Source organism: Lagenorhynchus albirostris, chromosome 16 (assembly GCF_949774975.1).
Source record: "Lagenorhynchus albirostris chromosome 16, mLagAlb1.1, whole genome shotgun sequence".
Lineage (NCBI taxonomy): Eukaryota > Metazoa > Chordata > Mammalia > Artiodactyla > Delphinidae > Lagenorhynchus > Lagenorhynchus albirostris.
The window spans coordinates 59,040,294-59,058,459 of NC_083110.1; the positions used below are offsets into that span (position 1 = coordinate 59,040,294).

The 18,166-nt window shown below is 55.2% G+C and overlaps 3 protein-coding genes across 7 annotated transcripts in view; 1 reads left to right on the forward strand and 2 right to left on the reverse strand.

Annotated features, from left to right (window-relative positions):
• The window catches only part of PDCD11 (programmed cell death 11), a 41,886-nt gene extending 41,223 nt beyond the window's left edge, over window positions 1–663 (forward strand). For both annotated transcript variants that reach the window (XM_060126911.1, XM_060126912.1), the window contains exon 36: window positions 320–663. In XM_060126911.1, coding sequence (XP_059982894.1) covers window positions 320–491 — 172 coding nt within the window. In that variant the 3' untranslated portion in view covers window positions 492–663. The remainder of the gene's footprint in view (window positions 1–319) is intronic.
• Window positions 664–1,832: 1,169 nt separating this feature from the next.
• Window positions 1,833–7,221, reverse strand: CALHM2 (calcium homeostasis modulator family member 2). 4 transcript variants are annotated; one of them, XM_060126916.1, is made up of 4 exons: window positions 6,984–7,221; window positions 5,670–5,753; window positions 4,265–4,986; window positions 1,833–2,924 (listed from the first exon to the last, which is right to left on the reverse strand). In XM_060126916.1, exons 3-4 carry the CDS (start codon window positions 4,817–4,819, stop codon window positions 2,508–2,510), a joined length of 972 nt encoding a protein of 323 aa, XP_059982899.1. In that variant the 5' UTR covers window positions 4,820–4,986; window positions 5,670–5,753; window positions 6,984–7,221; the 3' UTR covers window positions 1,833–2,507. The 4 variants fall into 4 exon arrangements, with proteins under 4 accessions (XP_059982899.1, XP_059982897.1, XP_059982898.1 ...); XM_060126914.1 differs by lacking the exon at window positions 5,670–5,753; XM_060126915.1 differs by having other exon boundaries at window positions 4,265–5,703.
• A 2,870-nt stretch (window positions 7,222–10,091) lies between these two features.
• CALHM1 (calcium homeostasis modulator 1) lies at window positions 10,092–13,648 on the reverse strand. The gene is made up of 2 exons (XM_060126855.1): window positions 13,097–13,648; window positions 10,092–10,574 (listed from the first exon to the last, which is right to left on the reverse strand). Exons 1-2 carry the CDS (start codon window positions 13,646–13,648, stop codon window positions 10,092–10,094), a joined length of 1,035 nt encoding a protein of 344 aa, XP_059982838.1.
• Between the last annotated feature and the right edge of the window lie 4,518 nt (window positions 13,649–18,166).

The following is an 18,166-nucleotide window of genomic DNA, read 5'->3' on the forward strand; positions in this document are numbered from 1 at the left end:
AGTGAGTTTTAAGCAGAGCTTTCCTCACAGAGCCACACCTCATTGCCTGTCCCCATCCCATTAGCTTTGTCCAGATTCACTGTGTGACTTCAGACCAGTAAGTCCTTTAACATCTCTGTTCCTCTGGAAAATGAGGGTGGTGGTCTCCCTCTCCACAGATGTGATGGGAGTTTATAAAGGGAATAAAAATAAAGGTAGAAGTGGTAGTGCTGGATAACAGAGGGCCTGGCTCCAGAGCCTTAGAGCAAGTGGGTGAAGGCTAGCTAGGAATCGTGTGGCTGGGGACCAAGAGGCAGACACTGGCTGCTCTCCCTCCCAGGGACATCTTTGAGCGTGTCATTCACCTGAGCCTGGCCCCCAAGCGAATGAAGTTCTTCTTCAAGCGCTACCTGGACTACGAGAAGCAACACGGCACCGAGAAGGACGTGCAGGCGGTAAAGGCGAAGGCCCTGGAATACGTGGAGGCTAAGAGCTCCATGTGGGAGGACTAGTGGCCAGCTGGCTCCGAGGGCACTGGTGGCAGTGGGCCAGCCGGGCCGACCCTCAGGCGCCTGGGCAGTTGAGAGACTGTGTTGCCTGAGGACTCTGTTTAAGTGTTGCTTTTTCTGCAGCATCCCTGGGGTAATCCTGTCAAGATAAAGAAGGATTTAAGATTTCTCATAATTCCTTTTTGCTTGTTTAGGAACCAATTTATTTCATCTTTTTCCTTTTCTGGGGCTGCTCAGTGGTGGCAGGCAGTAGGCTCCTGGGCTCCCAGAAAAGCTGAGTCTCTCCTTCATGGGAGGTCCCCGGGGAGCAGGAATGGAGGGCCGACCCCCAGGGACGCTGTGGTCAGGATCCCACTTTGGCCCTGGCCAGGCTCTTGGTCCGGCTAGTGGGGGTCAGCAGGGTCTGGGAAGCGCGTTGCTCTCCTAGATCGCAGAGCCTCTGGGCATTCCCTCAGCCTCAGCTCAGCTAGTGCCTCGTGCCCCTTTGTGGAGGCTGTGAGGCTGGGACGTAGATACACATGCTGTGTGGCTTTGGGAGAGCTGCACAGTTTCTCTGGCTCCCTGTAGCTCCCCTGAGGAGAGCTTGCTGGGCAGAGGGCCTTGACTGACTTGCTGGTCCTTGAGTCCTGAGGGAGAAGGGGACATGACGGGCCCGCTATACCCCCACCTCCCTGTAAAGTTCCCAGAAAGACTGTCTCTCCTTCTGCTTGATAAGTAATAATCCTGTATGTTCTAGAGTTCCTCGAGGCCAAAACACACCCAGCTAGTTGTTGAAGCCAGTTCATTTTTGGCTTGGTCTTAAGGGAATTAAAGTTTTCTTGGGCAGAGCTTTAAATGTCCTAAGAGCTGGAGAGCTTTTCCATGGGAAGTGACTGAGTCATATGCCAAAAAGCAGGACAGGGGCAAGGGAGAGAGCATCAGAGATTTTAGAGGTGGTGGAGGGGCTCAGGCAGGGGCATGGGAGGGAGGCAGAGCAGGGCTTGGCCTTGTTCTTGGTCACTAGCTCTAGGTTACGAGAGCTAGGCTGCCCTACTGAGTGCAAGGGCAGGATCTGCTGACTCGTGAAATTTTAGCCGAGCTTCCCTCTGAGAAGGGCCGGGTTCCATCTGTTTCCCAGATCAAATCAGAAAACTGAACCCAGTTAAGACGTCGTCAATCCCAGGGCCTTCCTGCGTGTGGGAACACCTGGCTCTCCCTGTGCCCCAGCCTTCCCTTCCATCCATTTCAGTCTTGCCCAGGGTCTCTGTCCTCTTCCCTCCCCAGGAATGGGATTTGGGCCTGTCCCTGTGACCTCCAGCCTGCTGTGGCATGGCCCATCCAATCATGCAGACACCAAGCTAGTCCTTTATACTAAGAAAAACTTTATATCAAAAATTTATAGAAAATAAAGCCAGAGGCGTACATTGGGGGCTGCTTCCCAGGTGAGCAGCACCGGGCCAGGTGTCCATATACAGTTACACACAGTGTTCCGCACGAGGAGCCTGCTGGTGAGTTTCATTGTCACCTGGCTCTGCTGTCCAGGGCTTCACAGACCGGTGGGACTGGGTCCTACCACTCAAAGGTCATCCACATCGTAGTTAATTAAGGACCAGTTCTGGGAAAGGGTCTTTTCTCCAAAGCTGTTGACCACGTGGCTGGTGGCAACAGGAGAAGGAATTTCTTCAGGTCTGAGAGCCTTCCTGCCGGAGCTGACCACGTTGTCTACTAGCTCTCACATCTGTTCCCCAGTTTTACTTTGTGTTACTTTTTCCTGGCCTGTTTCCCCCAAAAGCTATGGTTAAAAAAAAAAAAAAAAAAAAATCCCCTCTGGGGAATTCCCTAGCAATCAGGTAGTTGGGACTCCACGCTTTCACTGCCGAGGGTGCAGGTTCAGTCCCTGGTTGGGGAACTAAGATCCCACAAGTGCCCCACCGCCCCCCCCCCCAAAAAAAATTCCCCTCTGATGCTGATGTGAACAGGCCATGGGGTTCTGTTTGGGACCAAGTAGTGTCATTGGCAAAGAGTGTGGGAACAGGACCCTTAGGAGGCGAGCAGGACCATCTCTGTGTTGTCTTGGGCTGCGCCGTTGCCCACCAGACCCTGGGCCCACTTGTGCAGGCGGCTGTAGAGTGGAAGGCCCTGGTTCTCGCGGTACAGATAGACGCCGGTGATGGCGTTCCACTGTGGCCGTGGCTGTGTGCCTTCCACTGGGAACTTGGCAACCAGCTGCTCGTCATCCTCGTTGAGTGCCACGAAGCCGAAGAAGCGGCGCACGTTGTTGGCAGCCAGCACCCGCGAGTGCACCTCGGCCGTGCGCTGGAAGAGCTGGTCCTCGTTGGCCCGGTACTGCGCCCAGTAGGCCTCCTGGCGGTAGCTGAGCGGTGAGCAGTAGTGCTTGAGGCACTTGGTCAGGAACACCAGGATGGCCACCACACCGATGAGCAGCCACCCGAAGAGCTGGCCAGAGAAGGGGCGGGTTGAGGGCAGGCAAGGGGGAGCTGTCTGGACCGCCAGCGCCCCAGTAAGAAGTAGCGGGAGCTGGTCAGAGCGTGTGGGCTGGGCTGAACCTGACGTCACGACCCCCTGAGAGCTGGTTCTGTCACCTGCCTGGCCGCAGATTCTGCTCCTCTAAGGGCGGCAGGCCCTTCTGACTGTAATTCCTCCTCTTTGCCCTCACTCCCTTGAGCTCACACCGTCTCTGTACTTAGACTTAGCCTCCTGCAATTTCAGCTGCCATTCCTGCAGCCCCAAGGGCCTCCTCCGCATCATCTGAGCCCACCAAAATCCAGCTCAATCTACCAGGCTCAGCCCAGATACCACTTCCAGGAAGCCGTCAAAAATCCCTTCTGGGAGCAATTTTGCCTTCCCTGAGTCCTCATGGCCTGGTTCCTCCTATCATCATTCTCTGCCTTGTTTTGAAATTACCCATGTGCTTGTCTCGCTTGGCTGTGAGCCTATTGAGGGCGAGGACAGTCAAGGTCGTCTTTGTTTCCCCATTTAAGCCTGTACAGAGAGCTGTGGGCATTTGAGCATCATCAAATACATTTTATTTCTCTCTGTCTACCGCGTTCCATCTCCTTTGGTGCTGTCTCCAGCCCTGCTCCTACTTGTTTCTTCTGTACCCAAGAGGAGCCCTTTAGAAAATCTTTGCTCTTTCCTATCTCGCCCTCACGCCTTGCTTCTCTTAAGTGAATACTTCAGCTGTTTTTCTGCTTCTGCCCAGGTCTCTGCCCTTGCCCTCTCTCCCTGACCAACTCAGCTCCTTCAGAACTAAGCCAAGGCTGAGGCTAGGTTCAGGGCGGCAGCTGCTGCCTCCCGACTGGACACCCTTTCCTGTCTCAAGGGATTCGCCTCCTGTCAGCAATGCCTGAGGCCTGACTCAGTGCTGGACAGGGGCCTTTCCTGGGATAGGAACATGCTCATCCCTTGAGCCAGCCACACTCCACTATCAGCTCACGGTCGACAGCAAATATTTCATAAGATGGCAGGGGTTCATGCTCAGTCTGGCTGGAGCAAAGGGCTTAATCTGTGACTGGGATCAAGGCTTGGTCTGAGCAAGAAGAACATTCCTTTAATGTTTAAAACTCTCTTATTGGGGATGGCATTCACCCTTGCCCCGCCAAGCGCTGACCCATAGTTACCCAACTCTGATGCCCAACGCTGATAATCTAGTGACTTCCTGGAGAGCTCAGCCCCTGAGGACTGACTCCAGCGTTAATACTGGGTCATCCCAGCACCTCCCCACCAGCCACCGCATAGGAGAGAAAGAAGAGGAGCTTCCCTTGGCACAGGCTCACCTGGGACTCGTACTTGAGCCTGCGGCTGACCTCCTCCCGGAAACCTGACAGGCGGGCAGGGCCCTCCCGACACGGGAACGTGGCCAGGATTTCTGTGGCCTGGGCCAGTGGGAAACTCTCTTCCCCAGCTGTGAGCGAAGAGGGGTCCACAAATTCGCTGAGAGCACAGACGTAGGCCTCACCGCGCAGCAGAGAGATGACAGACCAGGTGATGGGGGCCACGGCTGCGCGGCCCACAATGGAGCTTAGAAGGAGGAAGTTGGGGGCAGCCGAGCAGTTCTTGGTCCTCCGGTACTGGCACTCGGCAACCAGGTTCCAGGTATGGTTGTTGAGGATGATGCCAATGAGGAAGAGCACCAGGGCGGGCACACCGATGGCTGTCAGCCCGTACAGGTAGTTCCGGGCTGGTGAGCAAGGGCAGTGGAACGCCACCACACTGAACAGCTCCTGGCTGCCCACCGTGCCCAGTGCCACCAGCCCGTTGAAAATCATCACATCCTTGCTCTTGAAGAAGAGTGATAGGAAGCGGAAGTTCTCTGCGATCAGGGCTGCCATGGTGACGGGTCAGCTGGGGGACCGATGGCAAGGGTGGAGGCAGGAGGAGACTGGGACGGTGGCTCCTGGTGGGACTAGGAAAGCGCACAGGCTACAGGCCCCTGAAGGCAGGGCACAGTCTTGCCATTTGATCCCCTGCAGTGGCTGGCCTGGTGCTTCCTGTGGGACTGTAGATGACTGATCAGTATTGGCCTCTAAAAACAGGGACCGAGGGGATCTTGCATAGTCAGGCTGGGAAAGGAAGGAGACTCGGGGAGCCCCGGGGCCTGGGTGGAATGAGAATAGCCACTGTTCACTGAGCTCTTACTATGTCGGGCGCTTTACATCCCTCATTGCCCATCGTCAAGATCCTGCACTGAGCTCTGATATCCCAGTGCACGTAGGGAAGGTGGAGGCTTCCTTGGGGTGAGTGCTTATCGGGCTCACATATGAATGGCAGAGCTGAGATTCAAGCTCAGCTCTATCTGCCTCAGACACTTAGGTTCTCGTCATCACCACAAGCTTCCTTTGATGTGGGGACTAGGACTGGCCCCGTGGCATTGGGGACTGTGGGCTGTTGACTGCCTTTCCCTTTGGGATTCCAGGTACTGCTAATGTGCTGGGGGACCTAGGACTATTTGGAGGGTGTGTCCTCAAGGTGTCTAGCCCATGGGTATAAAAGCCAGAGTAGGTGTCCTGGTGGATAAGGGACTTGGACTTGCCCCTGTGATGTGGGGGGGTGGGGGGGTGGAGGAAGGGGCCTCCAGTCAGTGGTGAGCCTGGTGCAGCATCCCTGGAGTTCACAAGAACCTTCTCATTTTGGAGACCTCAGGCTTTGGACCGGTTTAGGAGATCCTGGCTCTCAACATACTTCATAACCTTTCTCTGGACCTCAGTGTCCTCATCTGTGAAAAGAGGGTAAGTCATTCTGGTCCTTGCTCTCCTGTCAGGAATGCTGGAGGAAAATGAAAGGGAATAAACAGTGCCTGATAGTCGCCCTGTGTATGAAACCCTCCGTCTCACCCTGTCCAGTCCTGAGGGTGCCTCCCAGAAGTGAGGCAGATGGGGGATGACTGTCCTTCTGGCAAAGATCAGGAGGCTAAGGCCTCAGGAGGATAAAGTGCGCTGCTCAAAGCTATTCAAGTATGGAGGTGCCTGGGCAGGACTTCTGAGCGTGACCTAAGGAGGCCTGGGAAGTGGACGAGGGTGAGTCAAGCTAAGGGAGCCCTCTACTTTCCTGGTTTCCTACTGACACTGCTCTGTGCCCATCCACAAGAGCCTTGGCAGACCTCCCCTTCCCCACCCGTTACCCTTTCCTTATCCGGCAGCTCTGTTCCACCGAGGTCCCTAGGCCTGGGGACCGCCCAGCCGGCCAGCAACAGGAAGCCTTGATGAAGGCTAAGTCTTGGCCATACCCACCACCCTCTCTCTCTGGCCAGCAGATGCGCTGGCAGCCTGCCAGGAAGCGGCCATGGCCTCGGGCTCCCGCCGTGTTCTGCCCCAACTCCCTTCCCAGGCTCCACCCACACAGGCCGGGGTGTGGCCCATGTTCTTCTCTCCATCCGGGGAGTGAAAAACAAAAGTCCTCAGGCCAGAGGCAGCTGGGGAGTGGAGGGACGGAGCAAACAAAGGTGGGGAGACCTGCCCATATTTCCTTCTATGCCTCCTCTCTAGACCACCACCCCTCCTAATCACTGCCAAGGCGGCCAGACGGGCTGGTACAGAGCTGGGTGGCCACTGAGGAGCCCAGATGGGCTGGTTTCCAGGAGGAGGAGGAGACCTGACTTCCCTAACTCACTGCCTGGGGGCCCAGGGGCTCCAGCCTAACTCCTCGGGAAAGAGTTTGTGATATTGCTGGGGATGAACGGGTTAAAGGCAGCCCCGTCTCCCTCTTTCTTCTCCCCTCTTGGCTTCAGGGCTCCTAATATGCTCCCCTGGGTTCAGAAACCACCGAAAGTGGGGTACAAGATGCCTGAACACTGGTGGGTGCTGAGCAGAGGAGGGAACAGGCTATCTTCTGAGACTACTGCCCGTGGCCCCCAGGCCCGGGATGGGACCTCCACCAGCAACAGTCAGGACAGGAAACAGGTGGCTGGGGACTGGGGTCCTCAGCGAGGGGCCTGGCTCCCCTGGACAATCCCTCTGGGCAGCCTCTGAGTGGCCCTGCCATGTTCCCCTTCCTTACCTGAGGTCCGCTGCGGGCACCGGTGGCCTTGGCCTCCACGGAGCTGGGCAAGTGGGGTGAGGACATTGGAGCTCCTGGGCATGGGCCAGCCCGCCCCCTCGGCGGGCTCCCTCCTGCTTTGCTTCTGCTCCGGAGAGACGAGCAGGGCCTGGGGCTTGTGGTGTCTTCAGAAAAGTTTAACTCCAGGAAAGAGGCAGAACCCGTAAGATGGATGGTTCGCACCAGCCAGTGGAAAAACAGCCTCCCGGCGGGCGCCAGGCAGTATGGGGGTGGGGTGGGGAGGGCGGCGCGGGGGAGGAGAGGAAGTGGAGGGGACTGCGGCGGCTCGCCTGCCTTCTGAGGCTCCATGCCAGTGGGACCAGTTCCAGGCCAGGAAGGGGGCCTCAGCCAGATCTGGCCCGGGCCTGCCCTCCAGGCCGGTTTCGGGAGCACCCCCACCGATAGAAGCTGCCAGAACCGAGTCCCAAGCAGGGTTAGGGGAGAGGTGCCACCAGACTGGCGCTGCCTCCTAGCGGGGTGCGCAAAGCCAGGGGCACCCTCGCCTGTCCTGGCCCTTCTCCCTCCGAGCCGTCCTGCCCCTCTCTGAGCAAACCCTCCCCCTGCTGGCTCTTCTGTCTGTACTTCAGCTAGCTCCCCAGGTCCCGCTTCAAATCTCAGGAGCACTGATGAGAAAATTCTGGACTCTAGGGATTTTCTAAGGCCCTGTGGGTAGAGCTCTGACTGGTAGGTGGAAATTACGAGGAGGCAGGTTTCTCAAGGAAGCCCTTTGTAACCATCAGAGCCGCCCAGCCTGTCCCAGAAAGTGGTCATGAGCTCCCCGTCTGTGGGAGTATGCAAGCTGAGGCTGAAAAGCCATGGGTCAGGAATGCTGAAAGGGAGAGCCCTGTCCAAGGACAGTCTAGATGGCCCCCAGGATCAAGGGAGAGACCCCCCCAACCTCCCCCAGACCCCTGTCTGCTCTGCACTGCTTGTGGTTCTGGGAACATGGAACTGCTGAGTGACATGCTGGCCTCCCTGAGCTGGGCTTGTTCACATGCAGGAATGAAGAGAAAAGGACCAGTGTTTATTTTTTCACATCCTACCATGTGCCAAAGTTCCCAATTCTTCCTCAAAAGTCATCCTTTAACCTCACTATAACCCTAAAAAGCAGGTCTTTGTAACATCCGTCTTATAGACAGACAACTGGGGGTCAGAGGGATTGGGTAACTACAGGTCCTACAGCCCTAGTATTTGAACCCAGGTCTGTCTGACCCAAAGCTTTACTCTTTCCTTCATATTTTGTACCTCCCAATACCTCTGGGCTGGCTTTTCCCACTGGAGCCCACCACCCCCGCAGCTGCCAACACACCCCTGGTCTTTACTCATCTGAGTCTTCCCCTAGAGCAAGTCCCATCTCCTGGAGGAGCCCTCCAGCCCACCTTGGCTTCCAGGTCTCGCCCTCTTCCCAAATAAAGGGAGGGAGACTGGGTCTCAGAAGTGGGACTAGAGGGAAGGATGCTTAAGGAAGAATGGAAATTATTAACACAATGTTACAGGGATCAAGATCAAAATGAATTCTTAGATGAGTGGGACTTAGTCTCAAAGATGTCTGGGGGGTGGGGGGAGGCAAGAAGCTCATCTTCTCGGCCCTCAGCTTCCCCCTCGACAAAGGTAACTCCAGTTCCTTACGTCCCCTCCCCCTACGTCCAGGGGGAGGAGGAGGATAAGACCTCAGGTTTGGAAATTGATACACACATTATCCGCCAGAAACTGAGTGCCTACCACGAGCCATGCACTTTACACACCTCGCCTATTTAATGCTCACACAAGCCCATGAAGTAGGTGCCTCATCCCCACTGTAGAGATGAGGAAACTGAGGCACAGAAAAATGAAGAAACTGACCCAAGGGACACGGTTTGTAAGTGGTGGATCCAGCATTTGACCCAGTTCTCTCTCACTCTGGAGTCTGTGCTGTTTCCGCCCTAGGCAGCTCCGCTCCCACCCCTCCACCCTCATCCCCACCTCAGGGCGGAGCCTCTCAGCACTTTAGACCCCCCTCCACGGGGGGTGGGTAGTCTCTGAGAAAATGGGAAGGCATCAGCTTCTTTTTCTAAATGCTCAAGCTCTGGGGATGGTCTGATTTCTGCTGTGAGGGGTGTGTCAGGGCAGTCTCCAAGGACATCTCCATGGGATGTGCTATGGTCTGAATGTGTCCCCCCAAATTCATATGTTGAATCTTGCCCCCCAAAGGTGATGGTATCAGGGAGTGGGGCCTTTGAGGTGCTTAAGGCATGGATTGATGCCTTATAAAAGAGGCTCCAGAGAGCCCCCTAGCCCCTTCCACCACATGAGGACACAGTGAGGAGGCACTGGCTACCAACCAGTGAGGGCCTCCGTCAGAACATGACCATGGCAGCGTCATGATCTTGGACTTCCAGTCTCCAGAATTGTGAGAGAGGTCTCTGTTATTTATAAGCTACCCAGTCTGCCATATTTGTTATAGCGATTCAAACAGACTAAGACACGGGGCCTTTTGTGCCCAGGGCTAAGTAAATGTGCGGTCCACCTTGATGATGTCGCGTGAACTCCATGGTGAGATGCACCCTGGCTTCTCCTGAGTGTACCTAGCTTCTGGCATCCTGTCTTATCACCTGTGACCACATGAGGCTGTGTCATGTCGTTATGGCCCACCTTGGCCCGTTCAGCCTCACTCAGAGGATTCCTGCTTCATGAGATGGCTGGACACTCTCCCACTCCCTGAGCCTTGAGCATAAGGGAACAGAGCTCCTAAAACGTCACAGATGAGTGGATGCTGGGGCAAGGATGCTCGTAGGACCTGAAAGGAGATAGTGAACCAGGGGTGGAGTGGCCTGGGAGGGGCTGGGCAGGTGGGAGCTTGTCCCCCGCAAGCCAGTTCTGAACCCTTCTGACTAATACGGCTCATGGCCACGCAGGGTAGTGTCACAGTTGGAGGGGTGAGGTCCCCTTCCAGCTCCAAGTGCCTGGGCACGAGGTGAGTGCTCTGGGGCCTCCTGCCGGCACTTGCAGCCTTCATTTCTCCATCTGGTTTGGGGGTCTGAGGTGCTGTGGCCTCAGACCCCCATTCCTGCCTCTTCACCTGGCTGCGGCTCACACTTTGCTGAAGTAGGTGGCCACCTCCTTGCGTGAAGGCCGGGACCCGCCCCCAGCCCAGCCATTGCCCACCAGTGGCTCCTCCTGGCTCAGCCGCAGGGGCGGCTTGCACTCGTGCCAGCGCCTGAGCAGCCTGTTCGTGGTGCCGTGATCGGTGATGCCGCGCAGCTTCTCCCTCCCCGCGTTGGCACCGTCTGTGGCAGTGGGAGCAGCCGAGCCAGCAGGGACTGCAGCCAGCGCCCCATGGCCGTGACCCAGCTCCAGGTCATGGATCATGGCCTCGAAGAACTGCTGGATACAGACCTTGGCAAAGGCCTTGGCGTGCTCTGTGCCTGTCTCATCGAAGAGCTTGTGCTCACTGTCGATGTAGTGGGACCAGTACTTGCTTTTGAGGAAGGCGGCCTGAGTGAAGCAGGGCCGCACAGAACGCACGACGAACGCCAACAGTGTGGTCAGCAGCACGAAGGACCAGCCCAGTGACTGCAGGGGAGAGAAGAGGGAGTCAGCTGGGCACTGCCCTCTAGCCTCCCAAACCTGTCCAACCCCCCAAAGCACACTCCATGTCAGGGCCTTTAGGGAAAAGAGCACTGTCAACAAAGAGCAAATGACAGCACCTCTTGGCCTCCACTTCCTGTTCTGTAAAATGGGCATAGACCCACCCATCTCATGGAAATGAGACCACGTGAGTAAAATGCCCTGTATGTAGGTCTGGCACTCAGTACACAGGAGTTAGCTGGGCAGACCCTGGAAATAGGCTGCATGGGTTTGCCTGTCTCCACTACAGGCGTATCCCAGAGATATGGTGGGTTCTGCTCCAGGCCATTACAATAAAGCAAGTATTGCAATAAAGTGAGTCACACGAAGTTTTTGGTTGCCCAGTGCATATAAAAGTTATGTTTACACTATACTGTAGTCTATTAAGTGTAGAATAGCATTATGTATAAAAAACAATATACATACCTTAATTAAAAAATATTGCTACAAAACGCTAACCATCATTTGAGCCTTCAGTGAGTTATAGTAGTAACATCAAAGATCATTGATCACAGATCACCATAACAAATATAATAATGAAAAATTTGAAATATGAGAATAAGCAAAATGCGACACAGAGACACGAAGTGAGCAAAAACTGTTGGAAAAATGGCGCCAATAGACTTGCTCGATGCAGGGTTGCCATGAAACTTCAACTTGTGAAAAATGCAATGTCTACAAAGCCTAATAAAGTGAATTGCAACAAAAGTGTGCCTGTCCTTAACGGTTGACTAGGAGCAAAATGTCTCCCACCTACAAAACGGGGCTGTTGATAGTACCTATCCCATTGGGTTGTTCTGAGGACGAAATGTGGTAATAAACTTAGCACAGTGCCTGGTACCTAGTTAGTGTTCAGTAACTGTTAGCCACTATTATTAGGCCAACCAGCCCTCAGTAAGCATGCCTCTTCCTTCAGGAAGCCTTCCTTGACCTCCCGTAGTGACGCTTCCTCCTCTGAGTCCTGTATCTCTCCTCCGGCTCCTGCTAGTGTCTGCCTTTCAGTCAGCAGCGCTCAGTCAGCGCCTCCTCTGTGCGGGCTCTCAGGGGTCACAGAGACAAACTGGACAATTGCTCAAACTCCATGCTGGAGAGCTCCGGATGCTTGGGTGCTAGTTCTGTTCTTCCAGTTACTCACTGTGGGGAAGGCTGCTCCCCCAGTCTGAGCTTCAGGGTCAACCCCAGTTGCACAGAGAAGCATTCGGCCGGATCAGGATGGGGAAGCAGGGCAACCCGAATGCCTGTAGTGGGGTGAGTGGGTCATGGCAGAGTACTCATCAGGTGGGGAGGTGCAGAGCGTGTGCTGGATGAGGAAGTGTGGACCCTGCTCGGCTGAATCTCCTGAAGTTTCAAGTAACGCTGGACAATCTCATTTTCATGGGAAAATTTCTGGGTTTTAGATGATGCCAGCTAATTCTAAAATTGAATTTCGAATTCAACCCCTGAAGGCCAAATGAAACATGTCTATAGGCCAGGCAGCCTGCCATCTGGGGGCCCTTTTAGTTTATGAGTTGATGGTTTAAAGGTCAGGTGGAGGGACAGCTGCCCCAGGCCCCGAGGCCTGGGATGATGGACAAGTACCCACAGGAGAGGAGGTGCAGGCTGGGAGGGAAGCAGAGTTCAGATTGTACGCTCGGAGCGTGAGGTTCACATGGGTGCCTGGTGGCGACGCAAGCCCCACAGGGGAGAGTCCAGGCTGGAGGGGGAGCGGGGGTGTCTGGATTCTCTGGAGCAGAGTGTGCATGTTTCTCCAGGCTTGCAGGGCAGGCCCAGCCCCCTGTCCCCTCCCTGACAGCCTGGGTCCCTGCCTGAGTCTTCCTCCCCACGCACAGTAACTGCAGAGGAGGTCTGAGGGGCAGAGGACGTGGGAGTGAGGCTGAGGGACCTCAGCTCTAGATTTCCCCATCAGTGGGTCCTCCATCCCTTCCTTTGGGGCACATCCCAACAGTGCATCCCCCTCACTCAGGCCTCCCTTCCAGGGGCACCGGCCCCTCAGCTCCCACTCCTGAGCAGGGAGCGCCAGCTGGGGACATTTGCCAGGGAAATGTACCCAAATGGCCCAGCCACACACTGGCCTCAACACTGCCCCGGCCTGGAAGAGGAAATGGATGCAGATTCCCCCAGATTTCCAAACTGGAGCTCAGGGTGGAGGATGAGGGGCTGGCTGAGCAGTTGGGTCCCCTCTGGGGACCTCAGCACAGGGCACAGTGCTCCTTCCCCAGGTGGCACTGACCTGAGGGAAGACACATGGTTCTGCCTTCGGAGGCCCTGGCCTCCTTTGGGGAGATATGCCCCTGCACCATGGAGCTCCGTCTGAGGAGGGAGACCCAGTCCTGGCTGGGGGCCTACATCTATTTGGGGAAATATGACCACGTCCTGAGGAAGCCCCATTTCGAGATGGGGGATGGGGTCCTTTCCGAGGGACCCGATCTGTGAGGGGAGACCCAGCCCAAGGCCATCTGGCCCCGTACCTGAGAGATGCAGTGCAGGTAGCGCACGGCCACCTCGCGGGCCAGAAGCCAGTCGCCGTCACAGACCTCGGGGCAGGGCACCCGGGCCAGCAGGCGGGTGAGCTCGGGCCGGGGCAGGCCGGGGGCCAGACTGCCTTTGCCCAGCATGGTCACGGGCACAGCAGTGCAGAGGGCACAGAGGAAGCACTTGCCATCCAGCAGTGTGACGGCCACCCAGACGACGGGTGCGATGAGGGCGCGCTGAGCCATGGAGCGGAATATGCAGCGCAGCACGGCGGGGTCCTCGGCCTGGCGGCCCGGTGGCCGCTTCCACTCTTCAGCCAGCATGGACACGTTGCTGTTCATGGCCAGACCGAGCAGAAAGAGCACCAGAGGTGGCGTCAGCAGAATGCCGGCGCTGTAGGCCGCATTGTAGCCCGGCAGGCAGGGGCAGCTGAAGTCGAAGGCGGAGTACATCTGGGCGCTGGCCAGGGCCATGATGCTGCAGATGCCGTTCATGAAGGACTCCTGGTTGGACTGCAGGAACTGGAAGATCATCCGGAACTTGTCCATGGTGCCCCGCACGGGGTCTGCTGGCCTCCTCCCACCTCACCGCTGCCTCAGGATGGCCCCTGAGGCCCACTCTGCCCACTGGGTGGGTACTTCATGGCTGAGATGGGCAGAGCTCAGGGCGGAGGCTGAGGCCACTGTCTCTTTGAGGAACCTTCTAAGTCAGGTGCTGGCCGAGAGGACACAGGTTGGCCAATCCCATGGGTGCAGCCAGGGTGCTGCCCCTCCCTGCCCCGCCCCTGCTGGGTTTCTCTCTCTCCACGGCTGGCTCTGGCACTGGGAAACCACGAGGACCATGCCTGATGGGGACCAGTTCTCTGTGGGTTGGGAGGAGCGCAGGGAAGGAGGCTCAGACTTGTCCGGGAAGGCACTGTCTCCAGCAGGGTTGAGGTTTGGGAGAAACTAGGGATGCTGCAGAGGCCTGAGCTTCTGGACCTTGTCCCCTGGGCTCCTAGGAAGCATGTCGCCCTCCTTCTGCCCTTCTCATTGGGTCTTTCCTCCATGCTGTGTCAGGATCCAAGAGGGCTCTTCCATCTGCTCAGACAAGGATGGTAAGATGATGTAGCGATGGCAGTGGTGGTGGTGGCTATAATGGGGTGATAATGGTGGTGGGGATTGTGTTAATGGTGGTGATGGTGGTGGTAATGGCAGTTATGATGGTGATGATGGTGATAGTGGTCACAGTGGGGATGGGGATGGTGGTGGAGATAGTGCTAAATGAATAAAGTAAAACGCCCTGAATTTGGAGTCAGTGGACTTGGATCTGAGAGGGTGCTGGGTCCCCTCTCTGCCAGGCAGAGAGCTATAAGCATAATGCTTTTATGTCCTGTCTGCTTGTGTCTCGGTGGGTGTGTCTGTGTCTTACAGATGAAAAATCCTTTCCTGGCTCTACCTCCTACCTCTACTCCGCCAGGTCAAAAAATAAAGGAGTGGGCGGTAGGGTTTCCTGCCTGGGGCTGGGGACTCCAGAGCGTCTGCAGGAAGCAAGGCAGCGACCCCTCCACCAGCATAGCACAGTGGAAAGGGGCTTAAAGGGCTCCCTTTGATGTCGCCAGCTCTCTCAGAAGAGTGGGTCAGATCCAGCTCCAGCCAGATGGCTTCTGTCTGGGGCGAGAGGGTGAGGTTGGGGCTGCTGAAGCTGAGCGAGAGCCTGGACAGGGCAGCTCCCTGGGACCCTCAGGTCTGTGTGCCTCTGTGTGTGTTTGGGTGTGAACTTTCTGCGGCTTTGGGCTTCAGTGTTTGTGGCTCTGCGGTGTGTGAGTGTAACTGTGACCAAGCAGGGTCCTGTGGGGCCTTCCTGGGACAGACCTCCCCCCACCAGCCCCAACCCATGTCCTCCACCTGCCTCTTGTTTGTAGCAAAGCTTTCGTCTCCCAGGCCTCCCCTGAGACTCAGAAGGCTGGCTTAAGAGTTAATGGTTAGGAAACATGAAGATGTAAAAACAAAGACTAGCTGTTGTGCTGGGAAACTGGTAACAGTTTAGATGACAGACCAGCCACAGAGCAGAGGCACAGAACCCCCAGTTCCCTGAAGACACAGATAAAGGCCTGACACACATTCCTAAGTTCTTTTTACAGGAAGCCGACCCCTGCCAGATGAAGACTGCTGAGTCAAGCAGACGTTCCTTTCCCACCAACACTTGTCCCCCTAGTATTGGCCTTTTGAGCGGTGAGCAGCGGAACTTGGGTTCAGTACTGGCCTCATCCTCTTACGTAACCACGTGAGTGGTCTTTGTGTCTGTGTGTCTCTGTGTTACTGACAAGAACTGGCACTGACCAGGGCTTCCCGTGGGTCAGGCCCTATGCCGGCACTCCACATGCATCACCTCATGGGATCCTTGTACAATGCCATGGGGTAGGTTTTATTGTCCCCATTTCACAGAGGTTGAGACTGAGGCTCAGGGAGGTTAAGTGACACGTGTAGAGCTCAGAACAGACCCCCCCGCAAGATGTGCTACTTTGGCATGTGGGTTATTTTGAGCTAAAGGCAGTAGAGAGCCTGTGGGCTCGAGAGAAACTACTGCTCCTCCCTTAACTAACTACAGGAATTTAAATTGGGGATTTTTCCCAGAGAAAGAGTTATTCCCAGAGGTAAATTTTATCTAAGTGGCACCATCTATATGGCAGGACAAACACCTAATTACCAAACATCTGCTCATCTTCTTGTGAAACCGTACCTCATAGAGTTAATGAAAGCTGATGGCTAGCTAAGAGGAATTCTTGAGTTTGTCTTTCAGAGCGACAGACAGGGGAACAGCTTGTAAAAACCCCTCTGCTTGTAAGCTGCCTTCACTGACTAAGCTTGCTTTAGTTATTTTTTCTGTCTTTCCCTTTTGTCCTCTTTAATTGCATACCTTCCCAGCTTCACGTAACCCGACTGTCTTGGAGCAAGTTCTTGTCCAGTGCAAGCCAGCTAAGGCTGGTTGGGACCACCAACCCTAAAACTGGGCCTGCAGAGGTGTGTGTTGAATGGCCTTTTGACGTCAGAGGACTGGAAAACTTTACCCTCAGATCACGCTAAGTGCCTGTATATTTGAATATGCAGAAACATGTAACCCAGATACACCTGTGCAGAACACCAGTTCCCTCACGTTTTTCCTGCCTCCAATCACCTTTCCCCGTGCCAAGCCCACCTGCTTGTTCCATAGCTATCCCAACCCCCTCAGCTTGGGGGAGGCGGATCTAGGCTTGTTTTCCCGTCTCCTCAATTGCCTTCCTGTGAACAAACTCTTCCTCTGCCGCAAATCTTGGCATCTCAGGGTTTGGTTTGCTGTGTGTTGGGTAAACAGACCTGCTTTGGTAACACTTATCGTCCCGTGAACGAGCCTCCTGCACTTGGAAGCCCCAGGCCCCTATCCCACTCCTTAGCTCAGGATGGCGTAAGTACCTCATTTTACCTTTCTGTCTCTGACACTCTCATGTATGTGGGACTCCCATACGTACGAAATTAGATTTCCTCCTGTTCATCTGCCTTGTTTCAATTTAATTCTTAAACAAGCCAGAAGAACCTAGTAGGGTAGAGGAAAGTTTTCTTCCCCCCCAGCACCAGCTAAAAGTTACACAACTTGTAGGTGAAAGAGTGGGATTTGAACGTAGACCAGGTGGGAGTGGGGGGGTAGGAGGATGGGTGGAGGAGGAGGCAGGGAAGTGTGTTTTGTTTTTGGTTTTTTGCCTTTCCTCTCCAGCTGAATGAGGTTCTCCTGCTCTACGAGTCTGGGTAGAAATGCTAGCGTGTCACAAGCAGGGTACAGGTGGGGAAGTATATTGCTCCCCTTAGCCCTCAACCTGGGCCTTGGGTAACTGGAGCACCCAGGCTGGTGGCCCCTGGAGGACCCTGTTGGGGACTCCCAAGAGGCACAGCCACAGGTGGAGAGCAGGATGAGAGAGACCCAGCAAATGAGGCCAGGAGTCCAGGAGGAGTGTGGCTCCAAAAGGCTGTCTGGAATCTCTGTCTTCCTTCTATAGTGAACACGGCTCCCTGTTTGTAGCCCATGTGCCCTTTTTGTGGTGCCCAAATTGGCTTCAGGTGTCTGCTCTAACCACATATACACTCTCTGCAAAATACGTGGAATAAAACAGCTTGATTGGATTCTAAACCCATCATTGTCATTATCACTAGAATTTTGATTACAGTTATTTTAAATTAATTAATTAATTAATTACTTTTTGGCTGCATTGGGTCTTTGTTGCTGCGTGCCGGCTTTCTTTTTAGTTGCGGCGAGCGGGGGCTACTCTTTGTTGTGGTGCGTAGGCCTCTCATTAAGGTGGCTTCTCTTGTTGCAGAGCACGGGCTCTAGGCGCCTGGGCTTCAGTAGTTGTGACATGAGGGCTCAGTAGTTGTGGCTCGTGGGCTCTAGAGCACAGGCTCAGTAGTGGCACACGGGCTTAGTTGTTCCGCGGCATGTGGGATCTTCCTGGACCAGGGCTCGAACCCATGTCCCCTGCATTGGCAGGCAGATTCTTGACCACAGTGCCACCAAGGAAGTCCCTATAATGATGTCTATACCCATCTCTGTCTCTCTAGTAGACAGTGAGCTCCTTGATGGTGGGGCATATCATCTGTGTATCCTCTCTTCCCTACTCCCTGGCATAGTGCTTTCTATGCAGTAGGCACCTATAAGTGCTCAGTATAAGAAGGCAAGAGTATAGATTGCAGTCAGTGGCTTTTCACTGGTCCAGATGCTGCTTCCTTGCAGCCCAAGGTAGGGGCCCTGAGCCTCCTTTCCCTGGGCTGGAGTTCATCCCTGCTGACTGGACCATGTCCAAGGTCTCCCTCCTCCCTTCCTCCACTTCCCCCAATCCCTGCTAACACTTTGCCTAAATCTTTCCCCACCCCAGTACTATTTCAGACATTTGCATGGCCTGACCACAGCAGGATGGGAGGGGAAATGCTGAGCTGCAGGGACTGTCTATCCTACAAGGTCCCTTGGCAAGCACCCAGGAGAACAGAGATTGCCCGATATGGAGGGGGCTGGGCTCCAGGAGGGCATCCAGGGGGCCCTGTGCTGCCCCCATGCCCTGA

Coding starts and splice junctions, on each gene's coding strand:
- CALHM2 (XM_060126914.1), bottom strand. CDS start 4,819: ATGGCAGCCCTGATCGCAGAGAACTTCCGCTTCCTATCACTCTTCTTC. Junction 2,925..4,264: donor GGCTCAAGTACGAGTCCCAG/GTGAGCCTGTGC, acceptor TTCTCTGGCCAG/CTCTTCGGGTGGCTGCTCAT.
- CALHM1 (XM_060126855.1), bottom strand. CDS start 13,648: ATGGACAAGTTCCGGATGATCTTCCAGTTCCTGCAGTCCAACCAGGAG. Junction 10,575..13,096: donor ACCTGCACTGCATCTCTCAG/GTACGGGGCCAG, acceptor TCTCCCCTGCAG/TCACTGGGCTGGTCCTTCGT.